The 20,224-nt window shown below is 52.8% G+C and overlaps 1 protein-coding gene across 1 annotated transcript in view; it reads left to right on the top strand.

Moving 5' to 3' along the window:
• Positions 1-10,233, top strand: part of LOC134341098 (plectin-like) — a gene marked incomplete at its 5' end in the record, with an annotated part of 80,607 nt that extends 70,374 nt beyond the window's left edge. Inside the window, 3 exons of the mRNA XM_063038848.1 lie at positions 664-765; positions 2,563-2,639; positions 7,911-10,233. Of these exons, the coding sequence (XP_062894918.1) occupies positions 664-765; positions 2,563-2,639; positions 7,911-7,998 (267 nt within the window). The remainder of the gene's footprint in view (positions 1-663; positions 766-2,562; positions 2,640-7,910) is intronic.
• Between the last annotated feature and the right edge of the window lie 9,991 nt (positions 10,234-20,224).

The following is a 20,224-nucleotide window of genomic DNA, read 5'->3' as shown; positions in this document are numbered from 1 at the left end:
AAAGTTGAGTTCAAAGTAAATTTATTATCAAATTATATATATGTCTCCATGTACAATCCTGAGATTTGATTTCTTGCAGGCATTCACAGTAAATGGAAGAAATGTAAGATGCTCCTAACAGGTGAAAGACAGCGGGCTGTGCAAATACGAAAGAAAGAGGCTGCAGTACAAAGTAGTACAAAGGGAAATGCAGAATATACACTCTGTGGCTACTTTACTGGGTCCCTCTTGCTTTTTGTTTGTTCTCTGTAAACCGTAGAGACCATTGTTTGTGAAAATCGCAGGAGATCAGCAGTTTCTGAGATACTCAAGCCACCCTGTCTGGCACCAACAATCATTCCACAGTCAAATTAGATCATATTTCTTCCCCATTCTGATGTTTGGTCTGAAGAACAACTAACCTCTTGACCATGTCTGTGTGCTTTTGTGCATTGAGTTGCTGTCACATGATTGGCTGATTAGATATTTACATTAACGAGCAGGTGTCCAGGTCTCCTTTCTCTGTCGCTCTTTATTTTTTTTCCATCTTTTTCTCTCCCCCTCCCCTCTCCTCATTCTGCCTGTGTTCCTCCATCTCTGTAGTTCCCTCTTTCCATCTCTCTCTGTCTGACAAACACATCTCAAACACATTCTCTCTCTCTCTCTTTCTCTCTCTTCTTTTAGGAAGCAGCATCTGACCAGGCCTGTATTCTCCTGCTGGGGAACAAACTGGACAAAGACGCCCATCGTCAGGTCACCCGAATCGAGGGGGAACAGCTGGCTCAGGTACCTCCACCATCACCATGAAACCAAAGGGACAAGCCCTCCATCAACGGTGCACGGCTCAGTCTGCAGAGGCTGAGATCCCATGGGGGGACAAATCACTCAGCTCGGCCGGGGAGGGAGGCTTCAGTGTTGAGGTCTCACCTGATACCCACACATCGTGTTGGAAGCCGTTCTGTCACTTGGCACAGGGAAGACTCTTGTTGCTGGAAAGCGCAAAAAGAAGTGACATTAGGTGCCCAAATAAAACCACCAGGATTAGGCCACCCAGCCCGTTAAGTCTCTCTACCATTCCATCATGGCTGATTCATTGTCCCTCTCAACCCCATTCTCCCCCGGAACCTTTGATGTGCTGACTAATGAAGAACCTACCAACCTCCATTTTAAAGAAACCCAGTGCCTTGGCCCCACAGCCATCTTTGTCAATGAATTCCACAGATTCACCACTGTCAAGCTAAAGATCCTCAGCAATACATCCTCACATTTATATTCTAGTCCGCTCGAAATAAATGCTAACATTGAATTTGCCACCCACAGTGCTCGGCAGAACAACACAGAACACAACAAGCAACAAAACAACAACAGTGAAACAAGTCCCGTTCCTCCCTCCCACCCACCAACTTACACACACACACACACACACACACACACACACTTCGATACATCATATACCACTGTACATAGTTACTGTAGGTTTTCAATTACCCGATTAATGAGTTCAGAATCAGAATCAGGTACATCATGGTTAGTATGACACTAATAGAGCTCAGGACGTTAGAATTCAGAGTTCAATCCCGGTGTCCTCTGTAAGGAGTCTGTTCTTTTGCACCAGCAGTACAGTGCAGTCACAAAATACAGGTTCAAAAGGTGCATTTAATGTCAGAGAGATGTATACAATATACATCCTGAAATTCTTTTTCTTCACAAACATCCACGAGAACAGAGAAGTGCTCCAAAGAATGAATGACAGTTAAAATGTTAGAACCCCAAAGCCCCCCCCCAGCTCCCCTCCCTCCCATGCATCAGCAGCAACAAGGCAATGACTCTGCCCACCAGCAAAAAGCATCAGCACCCTCCACCGAGCACTCAATCATGCAGCAAAGCATCAATAAAGACATAGATTTGCAAAGACTACTCGTTCACCCAGTATTCGACATACCACAGGCTCTCTCTCTCCCTAATAAGGGAAAAAGAAATGTCACCATTTCACAGTGAGAGGGGAGACATAACAAACAACTCACTGATTTATGACGTTAAAAGTCTGTTGCATCACTTTTTCTGAGCTCTGCACCCAGAGAGTCAGTATCAGAAAGACGCAGCTCTCCAAACATACAACACCTGGCAGCTAACCCGCTGCCTCTAATGTTCCGTGTTCCCCCGCAACGCTTCAGTCAGGGGCACCAGCCTAGAATCAGCCCGTCCCCAGAGCCACGAATATTTGGAACCCTGAAGGCACACTCACCTTCCAGGCCTTGTCCTTGACATATCAAAAAGTGGCCGGTTGTGAGGCCCTGAGAACAGGCCCCATTCTCGCAAAGAACCGGAGTCAGAGTGTAACTCCAGGTCAGGGTCTTCAAAAGGACCCCCCCACCACACCCTGAAAAGGAGGGAAAAGAGATGTCAAAAATAGGTATAAAGCTGTTTCCAAAGTGACCACATGTCAGACCCAGTAACTGTGCAGGGTGTGAAATCCTCAAGCTGTCTCATTCTCTCTCTCCCGCTCTCTCTCTCTCTCTCTCTCTCTCTCTGTCACTCACCCTTTATTCTCACCCTCTCACTCTCTCTCTCCCTCTCTCTCAGGAGTTCAACATCTTGTTCAATGAGTGCAGTGCCTGTACTGGTGACAACATCATCCCTTGCATGGTACACCTCTGCAGGTGAGTGTGGTAGCTTGACGCGTTAATGACCCGAGGTGCCTTGCCCGTACCGTCCTGACAGTATAACAGCTGTTACCTGTTCTGTTTGTTATAATCTCTGGATGTCAGAGTGACACAGAGGGCAGAACCTCTGCCTGGGTACCACCCTGACCTCTGGTGCTGTCCGTGTGTCTGTGGATTGTGTGGGCTTCCTCCACCTGTGGTGCTGTAAATTGCTCCTTTGTGGAGGTGAGTGGTGAATCTGGGAGAATTCAGCACATTGTTCTCCTAACTTCTGCCATCTTCACCAGGACGCCCCATCAAACACATCTTTATTGTTTAATTTTAATTTACAGACAGCCCAGAACAGGCCCTTCAGCCTTTCGAATGCCTTCTTGTTCTTCTTCTCCATCTTGTTTTACGGCGGTTGGCACCCAGCTTTGGTGCATTACCGCCACCTTCTGCTCTGGAGTGTGCATAGACGTACATTCTAAATCCCTTCACCCAATCTCTCACACACACACATACATACCCTAACCTACACTTTATCCTCCCATATTTGGCCATCCTAGTACCCTATTCCTGCTTATCCGTCATATCCTCTAAAAAACCCCTGTGCCCCTTAAGAAAGCTAAAAATACCCTGACCTGTGCTCTCTCACCCATACCCCTTTCGAATCCCATCACCCAGTTACCCAGATTGTTACAAACCACTCCCAACCCCGCCAGCTTCTGAGGTTTAAGTGCTCTAACTCTCCAGAGCTTGGACAGCTGGTGCAGCACCTTTAAAGGCTTAAGATGTTCCCATTCACTGATAATCATGTTTTGGGTGCCAAGATTTGAGTATTTAAGGAACACCTGAACAGAGGCTCAGTGCTCAGTTGTAAGCCTACCAATGATTTCATCTAGTATTTGCTTTGTGCTCCGTTTGTCGATTCCCGTGGCTCAATCCCAGCCTCGGATACTCCAGTATTTGGGTCCGAGCCATCTCCATCAAGGACCCTCGCCACGGTACGATTGAGCCAACATGGACCCAGCAGAGTATCAGAGTCTATCGTCCGCTGTGACCAGCCACAGCCAAGATACTTCCAGACAGAGCCTGGAGATACACGACCTGCAGGTAGCTATTGGTCAGCTTTTGCAAGGAGGAAGCCAGAGTCGCTCGGTATCGCACTGGAGCCAGTAAACCTTCCAGCCCCAGAGAGATTCGACAGTACTGCAGGCTCTTGCCACAGCTTCCTCGTTCAATGGTTGTTAGTATTTGAACTTCAGCTGCCCCGGTTCCCTTCGGAGCACGGAAGAGCGGCCTCCATTTTCTCTCTGCTGACTGAAGATTTGACGGGGGAATGATCAGCGGCTGACTATGCAATCAGATTTCAGACCTTGGCCCGGGAGAGTGGCCTTGGCCACGCTGTACTGTAACACCTGGCTGTCGTTCCATGTGGACGCAGACGGGGAGTCGACTCTGAATTGGCCACTGTTCCCATGGATACAGACGGGGAGTCGACTCTGAATTGGCCACTGTTCCCTGTGGACACAGACGGGGAGTCAGACTCCGATTTGGCCACTGTTCCCATGGATACAGACGGGGAGTCGACTCTGAATTGGCCACTGTTCCCTGTGGATGCAGACGGGGAGTCGACTCTGAATTGGCCACTGTTCCCTGTGGACACAGACGGGGAGTCAGACTCCGATTTGGCCACTGTTCCCTGTGGACACAGACGGGGAGTCAGACTCCGATTTGGCCACTGTTCCCATGGATACAGACGGGGAGTCGACTCTGAATTGGCCACTGTTCCCATGGATACAGACGGGGAGTCAACTCTGAATTGGCCACTGTTCCCTGTGGATACAGACGGGGAGTCGACTCTGAATTGGCCACTGTTCCCTGTGGATGCAGACGGAGAGTCGACTCTGAATTGGCCACTGTTCCCTGTGGATACAGACAGGGAGTCGACTCTGAATTGGCCACTGTTCCCTGTGGATACAGACGGGGAGTCGACTCTGAATTGGCCACTGTTCCCATGGATACAGACGGGGAGTGGACTCTGAATTGGCCACTGTTCCCTGTGGATGCAGACGGAGAGTTGACTCTGAATTGGTCACTGTTCCCTGTGGACACAGACGGGGAGTCAGACTCCGATTTAGCCAATGTTCCAATGGATACAGACGGGGAGTCGACTCTGAATTGGCCACTGTTCCCTGTGGATGCAGATGGGGAGTTGACTCTGAATTGGCCACTGTTCCCATGGATACAGATGGGCAGTCAGACTCCGATTTGGCCACTGTTCCCATGGATACAGATGGGCAGTCAGACTCCGATTTGGCCACTGTTCCCATGGATACAGATGGGCAATCAGACTCCGATTTGGCCACTGTTCCCATGGATACAGATGGGCAGTCAGACTCCGATTTGGCCACTGTTCCCATGGATACAGATGGGCAGTCAGACTCCGATTTGGCCACTGTTCCCATGGATACAGATGGGCAATCAGACTCCGATTTGGCCACTGTTCCCATGGATACAGATGGGCAGTCGGACTCTGATTTGGCCAGGGATGAACTTTGTGAGCTCCGAGAGAGGACTCTGAAGCCTGTCGAATCACCCCTGCCACCGAAGTCTCAGGACTCATCCTCGAAGGAAGGTCCTGAGGAGATAATAACACCCAAACCAGTCAAAATCCACTCTGTTTACAAGGGCTTAGAGGAGGGTTTCATCAAGGGGAAGGCCTTGACTCATCCACCACTCCGACTCCATGACTGTGCCATAAGACTGCTGCCCGGTACTCGTCCTCCGCGGCGTCGTTTGTACACAGTCTCAGGCCCAGAGGGAAACACCATTGAGGAGTGTATGAAGGAAGCTCTTGCCATGGGCCCCCACCTTTCAGCCCTCCACCTCATTCACCAGCATAGGTTTCTCCTTTGTACAAAAGAAAGGTGGGAGTCTGAGACCCGCATTACAGCCTAGGCAACAGGTCTGGCTGTCCACTCATGATCTGCCTCTTCCAGTGGAATCTAGAAAGTTGGCATCCTAGTTCATTGGTCCCTTTAAGTTCCTGAGGAAAGCAAACTCAGTGGTTTACACCTTACAGCTCCCCAAGATCCTGAAGATCAACCCCACCTGCCACACCTCTAATTTAAAACCTGTCTGCACCAGCCCCTTAGCCCCACCACCATCAGTCCCTCCGCCACCCAGGTTTTATCGAGGGGGAACAGGTCTTCACGGTGAAAAGACTTTTGGACTCGCGCACTGTTCAAGCTGTTTAGCAATACCTAGTGGACTGGGAGGTATTCAGACCAGAGGAAAGGTGCTGTGTGCCAGAAAGAGGCATCCTGGATCTGACTCTCATCCACGATTACCATCACCGCCTCTCCAAGCAACCAGGGTCGTTAGGAGTCGGCTGTAGGGGAGAGGTTCCTGTTACGACCCACTCCCAAACACGTCAGCTTCTGAGATTTAAATGTTCGAACTCTCCGGAGTACGGATAGCTGGCATGACCTCTTTAAGGGCTTAGGATGTTCCCGTTAATTGATAATCATGTTTTAGGTGCCAAGAATTGAGTATTTAAGGAATACCTGAACATGGGTTCAATGCTCAATCACAAGCCGACCAGTGGTTTCTTCTTGCGTTTGTTTTGGGCTCAGTTTCTCGATTCCCGTTTGAGACCGTGTCTCAATCCCAGCCTTGGAGATTCCAGCATTTGGGTCCAAGCCATCCTCGTCAAGGAAACTCATCACACAAATTTAGCCGTAGTCTAATCGCGGGACAATTTACAATGACCAATTTACGTACCAACTGGTACGTCTATGGACAATTTACAATGACCAGCTGCGTCTATGGACAATTTACAATGACCAACTGGTACGCCTATGGACAATTTACATACCAACTGGTACGTCTATGGACAATTTATAATGACCAACTGGTACGCCTATGAACAAATTATAATGACCAACTGGTATGTCTATGGACAATTTACAATGACCAACTGGTACGCCTATGGACAATTTACATACCAACTGGTACGTCTATGGACAATTTATAATGACCAACTGGTACGCCTATGAACAAATTATAATGACCAACTGGTATGTCTATGGACAATTTATAATGACCAACTGGTACGCCTATGAACAAATTATAATGACCAACTGGTACGTCTATGGACAATTTATAATGACCAACTGGTATGTCTGTGGACTGTGGGAGGAAACTGAAGCATCTGGAGGAAACCCATAGGCACAGGGGAAGGAACATACGACCTTGTTTACAGAGGATGCTGGTATTGAACTCTGAACTCCGATACGTTGAGCTGTACTAGCATTGTGCTACTGTGACGCACACCTTCTTGCCTTTCCATAGGGATCGCTCCCTATGTGACTCCCTTGTCCAGTTGTCCCTCTCCACTGATCTCCTGCAAGGGCTACTCTTGTCCCTGAACCACCTCCCTCGCCCCATTCCAGCGACACTTCAATGATACCACTCACACCTTTTTACTCTGGTCTCTCCCCCCTTCCTTTCCAGTTCTGAAGAAAGGTCTCAGTCTGAAATGTGGACTGTTTATGCATTTCCATAGATGCTGCCTGACCTGCTGAGTTCTTCCGGCATCTGGTGTGTGTTGCTCTGGATTTCCAGCATCTGCAGAATCGCTTGTGTATATGGTTGTAGATAGTTGTCTCTATATAGATATATAGGCAAACACAAAATGCTGGAGGACAGGTATTGATGAAAGGTCTCAGCCTGAAATGTCAACAGCTGACCCTCCACCATGGAGGGTGCCTGATCTTCTGAGAATCCCTGGTGATTTGCGCCTGTTTCTCCAGTGTTCTGTGCCTGTTATCCTGGTGATTTGTGTGTGTTTCCCTGGTGATTTGCGTCTGTTTCTCCAGTGTTCTGTGCCTGTTATCCTGGTGATTTGTGTCTATTTCCCTAGTGATTTGTGCCTCTTCTCCTGGTGATTTGTGCCTGTTCCCCTGGTGATTTGTGCCTATTTCCCCCGGTGATTTGTGTCTATTTCCCCACTAATTGGTGCCTGTTATCCTGGTGATTGGTGCCTGTTCCCCGGTGATTTGTGCCTGTTACCCTGGTGATCTGTGCCTGTTTCCCTGGTGATTTGTGCCTGTTTCTCCAGTGTTTTGTGGGTGATTCCGCAGTGAGTTGCCTGGGGAGATTGATGGGAAAATGGGGAGAATGAAAAGGACAAAATTGGCATTTGGTGATCAGTATGGAGTTGGTGGGCAGGAGGACCCTTGTCCCTGATGTGTCCCTCAGTAACTATGGATTCCTCTACAGATTGCTGAAACGGCAGGAAGAGAAGATCAAAGGGGAGCCGATGGATTTGGTGAAGCCACCTAAAGTGAAACAGAAATGCTGCACGTAGTCCAGTCACAGCCTGCAGCGATGGGACAGAATACAGTGTGGAGACACCCTCACACCGCACTGTCCCATCACGGTGAGACAGGATACAGACCACACTGTCCCACCGTGGTGGGACAGGACACAGACCATACTGTCCCATCACAGTGGGACAGGACACAGAGCTGAGACCCCCTCACACCACACTATCCCATCACAGTGGGACAGGACACAGACCATACTGTCCCATCACAGTGGGACAGGACACAGAGCTGAGACACCCTCACACCACACTGTCCCATCACGGTGGGACAGGACAGAAACCACACTGTCCCATCATGGTGGGACAGGACACAGACCATACTGTCCCATCACAGTGGGACAGGACACAGAGCTGAGACACCCTCACACCACACTATCCCATCACAGTGGGACAGGATACAAACCACACTGTCCCATCACAGTGGGACAGGATACAGAGCTGGGACACCCTCACACCACACTGTCCCATCACGGTGGGACAGGATACAAACCACACTGTCCCATCATGGTGGGACAGGACACAGACCACACTGTCCCATCATGGTGGGACAGGACACAGACCACACTGTCCCATCACAGTGGGACAGGACACAGAGCTGAAACACCCTCACACCACACTGTCCCATCGTGGTGGGACAGGACACAGAGCTGAGACACCCTCACACCTCACTGTCCCATCATGGTAGGACAGGACACAGAGCTGAAACACCCTCACACCACACTATCCCATCACAGTGGGACAGGACACAGAGCTGAGACACCCTCACACCACACTATCCCATCACAGTGGGACAGGATACAGACCACACTGTCCCATCACGGCGGGACAGGACACAGCGCTGAGACACCCTCACACCGCACTGTCCCATCACAGTGGGACAGGACACAGACCACACTGTCCCATCATGGTGGGACAGGACACAAACCACACTGTCCCATCACGGTGGGACAGGACACAGACCACACTGTCCCATCACGGTGGGACAGGACACAGACCACACTGTCCCATCACAGTGGGACAGGACACAGAGCTGAAACACCCTCACACCACACTGTCCCATCGTGGTGGGACAGGACACAGAGCTGAAACACCCTCACACCACACTGTCCCATCACAGTGGGACAGGACACAGAGCTGAGACACCCTCACACCGCACTGTCCCATCACAGTGGGACAGGACACAGACCACACTGTCCCATCACGGTGGGACAGGACACAAACCACACTGTCCCATCACGGTGGGACAGGACGCAGACCACACTGTCCCATCACATTCTCCAGTTGTCTGGCCAGAGCGTCTCAGCGCTCTACACCATGTTCCCCTGCGTGTGTTGGGACACGCTTCTGTTCTCGTGTCATACGTCACATCCTGGCTGTGTGACCTCAGAGCAGACAGCAGACATTTACAGTCAGTTCACACTTCCCCTCGATGGTGAGGAAGGCAAATGCAATGTTAGCATTCATTTTCAGAGGCCTAGAATGTAAGTGCAAAGATGCAACAGGGAGACTTTATCAGGCATTGGCCAGACCGCACGGAGTACTGTCTGCAGCTTTGGGCCTCTTATTTAAGCTGGCATTGAAGGGATTCCAGAGGAGGTGCACAAGCATGATTCCAGGAATGAAAGGGTTAACATAAGAGGAGCATTTGATGGCTCTGGGCCTGTACTCACTAGCGTTTAGAATGAAGAGGTATCTCACTGATACCTGTCGAAGATTGGAAGGCCTGGATAGAGTGGGTGTGGAGTGGATCGTTCCAACAGTGGGTGACTGTTCAACTCTAGGAAGCGGGTGACTGCCTCAGAATAGGCAGGCTTGCGTTTAGAACAGAGGTGAGGAGGGATTTCTTTATCCAGAGGCTGGAGAGTCTGTGGAAGTCATTCCCAAAGACGTCTGTGCAGACCAAGTCACTGCGTATATTTTAAGCAGAAGTTGGTAGATACTTGAGGAATCAGGCTGTCAAAGGGAGAAAGCATGAGAATGGGGTAGGGAGGGAAAATAAATCAGCCACTCTTCAGACCAACTATGCATCTTGTCAATAACAATCATCTGTTGTAAACCCCGACATGATTCAGAAATCAACTGATCTTCGTGTCATCTGAAAACTTACCCAACCACCTTCCCCATCTGAGTCATTATAAAAATCACCGAATCTGGGGACACCGGCATGGTTCTCGATCTCTGGTAAATTCACAGTGATTTTCAAATGTTTCATGGAAATAAACGCCTCTTTCAACTGTTGAGTCCTTTGGCTCCTTCTCTCGTCGGACCTATCAGTTCAGAGGGTGGGGGTGGTGAGGGAGAGGGCGTGCGAGGTGTACGGGGTGGGAAGCACACACGGGGTGTGAGAAGGGTGCTGTGAGGAGTGGGACGTGCGTGGGGTAGTAAGGGGTGTGTGTAGGGTGTAAGGTGGTTGATGACGGTGTATCTGGTGTGCAGTGTGTGGGATGTGTGTATGGGGATTATGTGTTTTTGCGGGTTGTGTTGGCAATGTGTATATAGGGTGTGTGTGTGTGTGTTGGAGGTATCTCGGCTGTGTGTGTTTCCTGTGGTGTCTGGGAGATGGAGTTGGTTTGTTTATTTGGGGGTGAGTGTGTGTGTGTGGGGATGCATTGGGGGTAGGGGGTGGGGGTTTGGTTTGTTTGTGTAAGGATTGTGTGTTGGGGGTTGTGTGGGATGAGTGTTGGTTTGGGAGGGGTGTGTCAGTGGTGTGGGTGATCTGTGCGGTGGGTGTGTCAGTAGTGTGGGTAAACTGTGAGGTGGGTGTGTCAGTGTAGGATATCTGTGAGGTGGATGTGTCCGGAATGTGGATGATCTGTGAGGTGGGTGTGTCAGTGTGGGTGATCTGTGAGGTGGGTGTGTCGAGAGTGTGGGTGACCTCTGAGGTGGGTGTGTCGAGAGTGTGGGTGATCTGTGAGGTGGATGTGTCAGTGTGGGTGATCTGTCAGGTGGCTGTGTCGGTGTGGGTGATCTGGGAGGTGGGTGTATCAGGAGAGTGGGTAAACTGTGAGGTGGGTGTGTCAGTGTGGGTGATCTGTGAGGTGGGTGTGTCAAGAGTGTGGGTGATCTGTGAGGTTGGTGTGTCGGGAGTGTGGGTGACCTGTGCGGTGGGTGTGTTAGTGTGCGTGATCTGTGAGGTGGTTGTGTCGAGGGTGTGGGTGATCTGTGAGGTGGGTGTGTCAGTGTGCGTAATCTGTGAGGTGGTTGTGTCGAGAGTGTGGGTGATCTGTGAGGTGGGTGTGTCAGTGTGCGTAATCTGTGAGGTGGGTGTGTTGACAGTCTGGGTGATCTGTGAGGTGGGTGTGTCAGTGTGGGTGATCTGTGAGATGGGTGTGTAAGTGTGGGTGATCTGTGAGGTGGGTGTGTCGGTGTGGGTGATCTGGGAGGTGGGTGTGTCAGGAGAGTGGGTGAACTGTGAGGTGGGTGATCTGTGAGGAGGGTGTGTCGAGAGTGTGGGTGATCTGTGAGGTGGGTGTGTCAGTGTGCGTAATCTGTGAGGTGGGTGTGTCGACAGTCTGGGTGATCTGTGAGGTGGGTGTGTCAGTGTGGGTGATCTGTGAGATGGGTGTGTCAGTGTGGGTGATCTGGGAGGTGGGTGTGTCGGTGTGGGTGATCTGGGAGGTAGGTGTGTCAAGACTGTGGGTGATCTGTGAGGTGGGTGTGTGGGGAGTGTGGGTGATCTGTGAGGTGGGTGTGTGAGTGTGCGTGATCTGTGAGGTGGGTGTGTCGGGAGTGTGTGTGATCTGTGAGGTGGGTGTGTCGGGAGTGTGAGTGATCTGTGAGGTGGGTGTGTCAGTGTGGGTGATCAGTGAGGTGGGTGTGTCAGTAGTGTCGGTGAACTGTGAGGTGGGTGTGTCAGTGTGGGATATCTGTGAGGTGGATGTGTCCGGACTGTGGGTGATCTGTGAGGTGGGTGTGTGGGGAGTGTGGGTGATCTGTGAGGTGGGTGTGTGAGTGTGCGTGATCTGTGAGGTGGGTGTGTCGGGAGTGTGTGTGATCTGTGAGGTGGGTGTGTCGGGAGTGTGAGTGATCTGTGAGGTGGGTGTGTCAGTGTGGGTGATCAGTGAGGTGGGTGTGTCAGTAGTGTCGGTGAACTGTGAGGTGGGTGTGTCAGTGTGGGATATCTGTGAGGTGGATGTGTGCGGACTGTGGGTGATCTGTGAGGTGGGTGAGTCAGTGTGGATGATCTGTGAGGTGGGTGTGTCGAGAATGTGGGTGATCTCTGAGGTGGATGTGTCGAGGGTGTGGGTGATCTGTGAGGTGGATGTGTCAGTGTGGGTGATCTGTCATGTGGCTGTGTTGGTGTGGGTGATCTGGGAGGTGGGTGTGTCAGGAGAGTGGGTGAACTGTGAGGTGGGTGACCTGTGAGGTAGGTGTGTCGGGAGTGTGAGTGATCTGTGATGTGGGTGTGTCAAGAGTGTGGGTGATCTGTGAGGTTGGTGTGTCAGGAGAGTGGGTGAACTGTGAGGTGGGTGTGTCAGTGTGAGGGATCTGTGAGGTGGGTGTGTCAGTGTGGGTGATCTGTGAGATGGGTGTGTCAGTGTGGGTGATCTGGGAGGTGGGTGTGTCGAGAGTGTGGGTGATCTCTAAGGTGGGTGTGTCGAGAGTGTGGGTGATCTGTGAGGTGGATGTGTCAGTGTGGGTGATCTGTCAGGTGGCTGTGTCGGTGTGGGTGAACTGTGAGGTGGGTGTGTCAGTGTTGGTGATCTGTGAGGTGGGTGAGTCAGTGTGGATGATCTGTGAGGTGGGTGTGTCGAGAATGTGGGTGATCTGCGAGGTGGGTGTTTCAGGAGAGTGGGTGAACTGTGAGGTGGGTGACATGTGAGGTGGGTGTGTCGGGAGTGTGAGTGATCTGTGATGTGGGTGTGTCAAGAGTGTGGGTGATCTGTGAGGTTGGTGTGTCAGGAGAGTGGGTGAACTGTGAGGTGGGTGTGTCAGTGTGGGTGATCTGTGAGGTGGGTGTGTCAGTGTGGGTGATCTGTCAGGTGGCTGTGTCGGTGTGGGTGAACTGTGAGGTGGGTGTGTCAGTGTTGGTGATCTGTGAGGTGGGTGTGTCGGGAGTGTGAGTGATCTGTGATGTGGGTGTGTCAAGAGTGTGGGTGATCTGTGAGGTTGGTGTGTCGGGAGTGTGGGTGATCTGTGAGGTGGGTGTCTCGAGAGTGTGGGTGATCTGTGAGCTGGGTGTGTCAGTGTGGGTGATCTGTGAGGTGGGTGTGTCAGTGTCGGTGATCTCTGAGATGGGTGTGTCAGTGTGGGTGATCTGTGAGGTGGGTGTGTCGGGAGTGTGGGTGATCTGTGACGTGGGTGTGTCAGTAGTGTGGCTGCACTGTGAGGTGGGTGTGTCAGTGTGGGATATCTGAGAGGTGGATGTGTCCGGACTGTGGGTGATCTGTGAGGTGGGTGAGTCAGTGTGGATGATCTGTGAGGTGGATGTGTCAGTGTGGGTGATCTGTCAGGTGGCTGTGTCGGTGTGGGTGATCTGGGAAGTGGGTAAACTGTGAGGTGGGTGTGTCAGTGTGGGTGATCTGTGAGGTGGGTGTGTCGGGAGTGTGAGTGTTCTGTGATGTGGGTGTGCCAAGAGTGTGGGTGATCTGTGAGGTTGGTGTGTCAGGAGTGTGGGTGACCTGTGCGGTGGGTGTGTCAGTGTGGGTGATCTGTGAGGTGAGTGTCACGAAAGTGTGGGTGATCTGTGAGGTGGGTGTGTCAGTGTGCGTAATCTGAGAGGTGGGTGTCTCGACAGTCTGGGTGATCTGTGAGGTGGATGTGTCGGGAGTGTGGGTGATCTGTGAGGTGGGTGTGTCAGTGTGGGTGTTCTGTGAGGTGGGTGTGTCAAGACTGTGGGTGATCTGTGAGGTTGGTGTGTCGGGAGTGTGGGTGACCTGTGTGGTGGGTGTGTCAGTGTGGGTGATCTGTGAGGTGGGTGTGTCGGGAGTGTGAGTGATCTGTGATGTGGGTGTGTCAAGACTGTGGGTGTTCTGTGAGGTTGGTGTGTCGGGAGTGTGGGTGACCTGTGCGGTGGGTGTGTCAGTGTGGATGATCTGTGAGGTGGTTGTGTCGAGAGTGTGGGTGATCTCTGAGTTGGGTGTGTCGAAAGTGTGGGTGATCTGTGAGGTGGATGTGTCAGTGTGGGTGATCTATCAGGTGGCTGTGTCGGTGTGGGTGATCTGGGAGGTGGTTGTGTCAGGAGAGTGGGTGAACTCTGAGGTGGGTGTGTCAGTGTGGGTGACCTGTGAGGTGGGTGTGTCGGGAGTGTGAGTGATCTGTGATGTGGTTGTGTCAAGAGTGTGGTTGTCTGTGAGGTTGGTGTGTCGGGAGTGTGGGGGACCTGTGCGGTGGGTGTGTCAGTGTGAGTGATCTGTGAGGTGGGTGTCTCGAAAGTGTGGGTGATCTGTGAGGTGGGTGTGTCAGTGTGCGTAATGTGAGAGGTGGGTGTGTCGAGAGTCTGGGTGATCTGTGAGGTGGAAGTGTCGGGAGTGTGGGTGATCTGTGTGGTTGGTGTGTCAGTGTGGGTGATCTGTGAGGTGGGTGTTTCAAGACTGTGGGTGATCTGTGAGGTGGGTGTGTGGGGAGTGTGGGTGATCTGTGAGGTGGGTGTGTGGGTGTGCGTGATCTGTGAGGTGGGTGTGTCAGTGTGGGTTATCTGTCAGGTGGCTGTGTCGGTGTGGGTGAACTGTGAGGTGGGTGTGTCAGTGTTGGTGATCTGTGAGGTGGGTGTGTCGGGAGTGTGAGTGATCTGTGATGTGGGTGTGTCAAGAGTGTGGGTGATCTGTGAGGTTGGTGTGTCGGAAGTGTGGGTGAACTGTGCGGTGGGTGTGTCAGTGTGGGTGATCTGTGAGGTGGGTGTCTCGAGAGTGTGGGTGATCTGTGAGCTGGGTGTGTCAGTGTGGGTGATCTGTGAGGTGGGTGTGTCAGTGTCGGTGATCTCTGAGATGGGTGTGTCAGTGTGGGTGATCTGTGAGGTGGGTGTGTAGGGAGTGTGGGTGATCTGTGACGTGGGTGTGTCAGTAGTGTGGGTGCACTGTGAGGTGGGTGTGTCAGTGTGGGATATCTGAGAGGTGGATGTGTCCGGACTGTGGGTGATCTGTGAGGTGGGTGAGTCAGTGTGGATGATCTGTGAGGTGGATGTGTCAGTGTGGGTGATCTGTCAGGTGGCTGTGTCGGTGTGGGTGATCTGGGAAGTGGGTAAACTGTGAGGTGGGTGTGTCAGTGTGGGTGATCTGTGAGGTGGGTGTGTCGGGAGTGTGAGTGTTCTGTGATGTGGGTGTGCCAAGAGTGTGGGTGATCTGTGAGGTTGGTGTGTCGGGAGTGTGGGTGACCTGTGCGGTGGGTGTGTCAGTGTGGGTGATCTGTGAGGTGAGTGTCACGAAAGTGTGGGTGATCTGTGAGGTGGGTGTGGCAGTGTGCGTAATCTGAGAGGTGGGTGTCTCGACAGTCTGGGTGATCTGTGAGGTGGATGTGTCGGGAATGTGGGTGATCTGTGAGGTGGGTCTGTCAGTGTGGGTGTTCTGTGAGGTGGGTGTGTCAAGACTGTGGGTGATCTGTGAGGTTGGTGTGTCGGGAGTGTGGGTGACCTGTATGGTGGGTGTGTCAGTGTGGGTGATCTGTGAGGTGGGTGTGTCGGGAGTGTGAGTGTTCTGTGATGTGGGTGTGCCAAGAGTGTGGGTGATCTGTGAGGTTGGTGTGTCGGGAGTGTGGGTGACCTGTGCGGTGGGTGTGTCAGTGTGGGTGATCTGTGAGGTGAGTGTCACGAAAGTGTGGGTGATCTGTGAGGTGGGTGTCTCGAGAGTGTGGGTGATCTGTGAGCTGGGTGTGTCAGTGTGGGTGATCTGTGAGGTGGGTGTGTCAGTGTCGGTGATCTCTGAGATGGGTGTGTCAGTGTGGGTGATCTGTGAGGTGGGTGTGTCGGGAGTGTGGGTGATCTGTGACGTGGGTGTGTCAGTAGTGTGGGTGCACTGTGAGGTGGGTGTGTCAGTGTGGGATATCTGAGAGGTGGATGTGTCCGGACTGTGGGTGATCTGTGAGGTGGGTGAGTCAGTGTGGATGATCTGTGAGGTGGATGTGTCAGTGTGGGTGATCTGTCAGGTGGCTGTGTCGGTGTGGGTGATCTGGGAAGTGGGTAAACTGTGAGGTGGGTGTGTCAGTGTGGGTGATCTGTGAGGTGGGTGTGTCGGGAGTGTGAGTGTTCTGTGATGTGGGTGTGCCAAGAGTGTGGGTGATCTGTGAGGTTGGTGTGTCGGGAGTGTGGGTGACCTGTGCGGTGGGTGTGTCAGTGTGGGTGATCTGTGAGGTGAGTGTCACGAAAGTGTGGGTGATCTGTGAGGTGGGTGTGTCAGTGTGCGTAATCTGAGAGGTGGGTGTCTCGACAGTCTGGGTGATCTGTGAGGTGGATGTGTCGGGAGTGTGGGTGATCTGTGAGGTGGGTGTGTCAGTGTGGGTGTTCTGTGAGGTGGGTGTGTCAAGACTGTGGGTGATCTGTGAGGTTGGTGTGTCGGGAGTGTGGGTGACCTGTGTGGTGGGTGTGTCAGTGTGGGTGATCTGTGAGGTGGGTGTGTCGGGAGTGTGAGTGATCTGTGATGTGGGTGTGTCAAGACTGTGGGTGTTCTGTGAGGTTGGTGTGTCGGGAGTGTGGGTGACCTGTGCGGTGGGTGTGTCAGTGTGGATGATCTGTGAGGTGGTTGTGTCGAGAGTGTGGGTGATCTCTGAGTTGGGTGTGTCGAAAGTGTGGGTGATCTGTGAGGTGGATGTGTCAGTGTGGGTGATCTATCAGGTGGCTGTGTAGGTGTGGGTGATCTGGGAAGTGGTTGTGTCAGGAGAGTGGGTGAACTCTGAGGTGGGTGTGTCAGTGTGGGTGACCTGTGAGGTGGGTGTGTCGGGAGTGTGAGTGATCTGTGATGTGGTTGTGTCAAGAGTGTGGTTGTCTGTGAGGTTGGTGTGTCGGGAGTGTGGGGGACCTGTGCGGTGGGTGTGTCAGTGTGAGTGATCTGTGAGGTGGGTGTCTCGAAAGTGTGGGTGATCTGTGAGGTGGGTGTGTCAGTGTGCGTAATCTGAGAGGTGGGTGTGTCGAGAGTCTGGGTGATCTGTGAGGTGGAAGTGTCGGGAGTGTGGGTGATCTGTGAGGTTGGTGTGTCAGTGTGGGTGATCTGTGAGGTGGGTGTTTCAAGACTGTGGGTGATCTGTGAGGTGGGTGTGTGGGGAGTGTGGGTGATCTGTGAGGTGGGTGTGTGGGTGTGCGTGATCTGTGAGGTGGGTGTGTCAGTGTGGGTGATCTGTCAGGTGGCTGTGTCGGTGTGGGTGAACTGTGAGGTGGGTGTGTCAGTGTTGGTGATCTGTGAGGTGGGTGTGTCGGGAGTGTGAGTGATCTGTGATGTGGGTGTGTCAAGAGTGTGGGTGATCTGTGAGGTTGGTGTGTCGGGAGTGTGGGTGAACTGTGCGGTGGGTGTGTCAGTGTGGGTGATCTGTGAGGTGGGTGTCTCGAGAGTGTGGGTGATCTGTGAGCTGGGTGTGTCAGTGTGGGTGATCTGTGAGGTGGGTGTGTCAGTGTCGGTGATCTCTGAGATGGGTGTGTCAGTGTGGGTGATCTGTGAGGTGGGTGTGTCGGGAGTGTGGGTGATCTGTGACGTGGGTGTGTCAGTAGTGTGGGTGAACTGTGAGGTGGGTGTGTCAGTGTGGGATATCTGAGAGGTGGATGTGTCCGGACTGTGGGTGATCTGTGAGGTGGGTGAGTCAGTGTGGATGATCTGTGAGGTGGATGTGTCAGTGTGGGTGATCTGTCAGGTGGCTGTGTCGGTGTGGGTGATCTGGGAAGTGGGTAAACTGTGAGGTGGGTGTGTCAGTGTGGGTGATCTGTGAGGTGGGTGTTTCAAGACTGTGGGTGATCTGTGAGGTGGGTGTGTGGGGAGTGTGGGTGATCTGTGAGGTGGGTGTGTGGGTGTGCGTGATCTGTGAGGTGGGTGTGTCAGTGTGGGTGATCTGTGAGGTGGGTGTGTCAGTGTGGGTGATCTGTCAGGTGGCTGTGTCGGTGTGGGTGAACTGTGAGGTGGGTGTGTCAGTGTTGGTGATCTGTGAGGTGGGTGTGTCGGGAGTGTGAGTGATCTGTGATGTGGGTGTGTCAAGAGTGTGGGTGATCTGTGAGGTTGGTGTGTCGGGTGTGTGGGTGAACTGTGCGGTGGGTGTGTCAGTGTGGGTGATCTGTGAGGTGGGTGTCTCGAGAGTGTGGGTGATCTGTGAGCTGGGTGTGTCAGTGTGGGTGATCTGTGAGGTGGGTGTGTCAGTGTCGGTGATCTCTGAGATGGGTGTGTCAGTGTGGGTGATCTGTGAGGTGGGTGTGTCGGGAGTGTGGGTGATCTGTGACGTGGGTGTGTCAGTAGTGTGGGTGCACTGTGAGGTGGGTGTGTCAGTGTGGGATATCTGAGAGGTGGATGTGTCCGGACTGTGGGTGATCTGTGAGGTGGGTGAGTCAGTGTGGATGATCTGTGAGGTGGATGTGTCAGTGTGGGTGATCTGTCAGGTGGCTGTGTCGGTGTGGGTGATCTGGGAAGTGGGTAAACTGTGAGGTGGGTGTGTCAGTGTGGGTGATCTGTGAGGTGGGTGTGTCGGGAGTGTGAGTGTTCTGTGATGTGGGTGTGCCAAGAGTGTGGGTGATCTGTGAGGTTGGTGTGTCGGGAGTGTGGGTGACCTGTGCGGTGGGTGTGTCAGTGTGGGTGATCTGTGAGGTGAGTGTCACGAAAGTGTGAGTGATCTGTGAGGTGGGTGTGTCAGTGTGCGTAATCTGAGAGGTGGGTGTCTCGACAGTCTGGGTGATCTGTGGGGTGGATGTGTCGGGAGTGTGGGTGATCTGTGAGGTGGGTGTGTCAGTGTGGGTGTTCTGTGAGGTGGGTGTGTCAAGACTGTGGGTGATCTGTGAGGTTGGTGTGTCGGGAGTGTGGGTGACCTGTGTGGTGGGTGTGTCAGTGTGGGTGATCTGTGAGGTGGGTGTGTCGGGAGTGTGAGTGATCTGTGATGTGGGTGTGTCAAGACTGTGGGTGATCTGTGAGGCTGGTGTGTCGGGAGTGTGGGTGACCTGTGCGGTGGGTGTGTCAGTGTGGATGATCTGTGAGGTGGTTGTGTCGAGAGTGTGGGTGATCTCTGAGGTGGGTGTGTCGAAAGTGTGGGTGATCTGTCAGGTGGGTGTGTCGGGAGTGTGAGTGATCTGTGATGTGGGTGTGTCATGACTGTGGGTGATCTGTGAGGCTGGTGTGTCGGGAGTGTGGGTGACCTGTGCGGTGGGTGTGTCAGTGTGGGTGATCTGTGAGGTGGTTGTGTCGAGAGTGTGGGTGATCTGTGAGGTGGGTGTGTCAGTGTGCGTAATGTGAGAGGTGGGTGTGTCGAGAGTCTGGGTGATCTGTGAGGTGGAAGTGTCGGGAGTGTGGGTGATCTGTGAGGTTGGTGTGTCAGTGTGGGTGATCTGTGAGGTGGGTCTTTCAAGACTGTGGGTGATCTGTGAGCTGGGTGTGTGGGGAGTGTGGGTGATCTGTGAGGTGGGTGTGTGAGTGTGCGTGATCTGTGAGGTGGGTGTGTCAGTGTGGGTGATCTGTGAGCTGGGTTTGTCAGGATGGTGGGTGATCTGTGAGGTGGGTGTGTAAAGTGGGTTATCTGTGAGGTGGGTGTGTCGGGAGTGTGTTTGATCTGTGAGGTGGGTGTGTCGGGAGTGTGAGTGATCTGTGAGGTGGGTGTGTCAGTGTGGGTGATCAGTGAGGTGGGTGTGTCGGGAGTGTGGGTGATCTGTGAGGTGGGTGTGTCGAGAGTGTGGGTGATCTCTACGGTGGGTGTGTCGAGAGTGTGGGTGATCTGTGAGGTGGATGTGTCAGTGTGGGTGATCTGTCAGGTGGGTGAGTCAGTGTGGATGATCTGTGAGGTGGGTGTATCGAGAATGTGGGTGATCTGCGAGGTGGGTGTGTCAGGAGAGTGGGTGAACTGTGAGGTGGGTGACCTGTGAGGTGGGTGTGTCGGGAGTGTGAGTGATCTGTGATGTGGGTGTGTCAAGAGTGTGGGTGATCTGTGAGGTTGGTGTGTCAGGAGAGTGGGTGAACTGTGAGGTGGGTGTGTCAGTGTGGGTGATCTGTGAGGTGGGTGTGTCAGTGTGGGTGATCTGTGAGATGGGTGTGTCAGTGTGGGTGATCTGTGAGGTGGGTGTGTCGGGAGTGTGAGTGATCTGTGATGTGGGTGTGTCAAG

This window comes from Mobula hypostoma, assembly GCF_963921235.1.
Source record: "Mobula hypostoma chromosome 3 unlocalized genomic scaffold, sMobHyp1.1 SUPER_3_unloc_1, whole genome shotgun sequence".
NCBI lineage: Eukaryota > Metazoa > Chordata > Chondrichthyes > Myliobatiformes > Myliobatidae > Mobula > Mobula hypostoma.
This window is presented reverse-complemented; position numbering and strand designations above follow the sequence as displayed.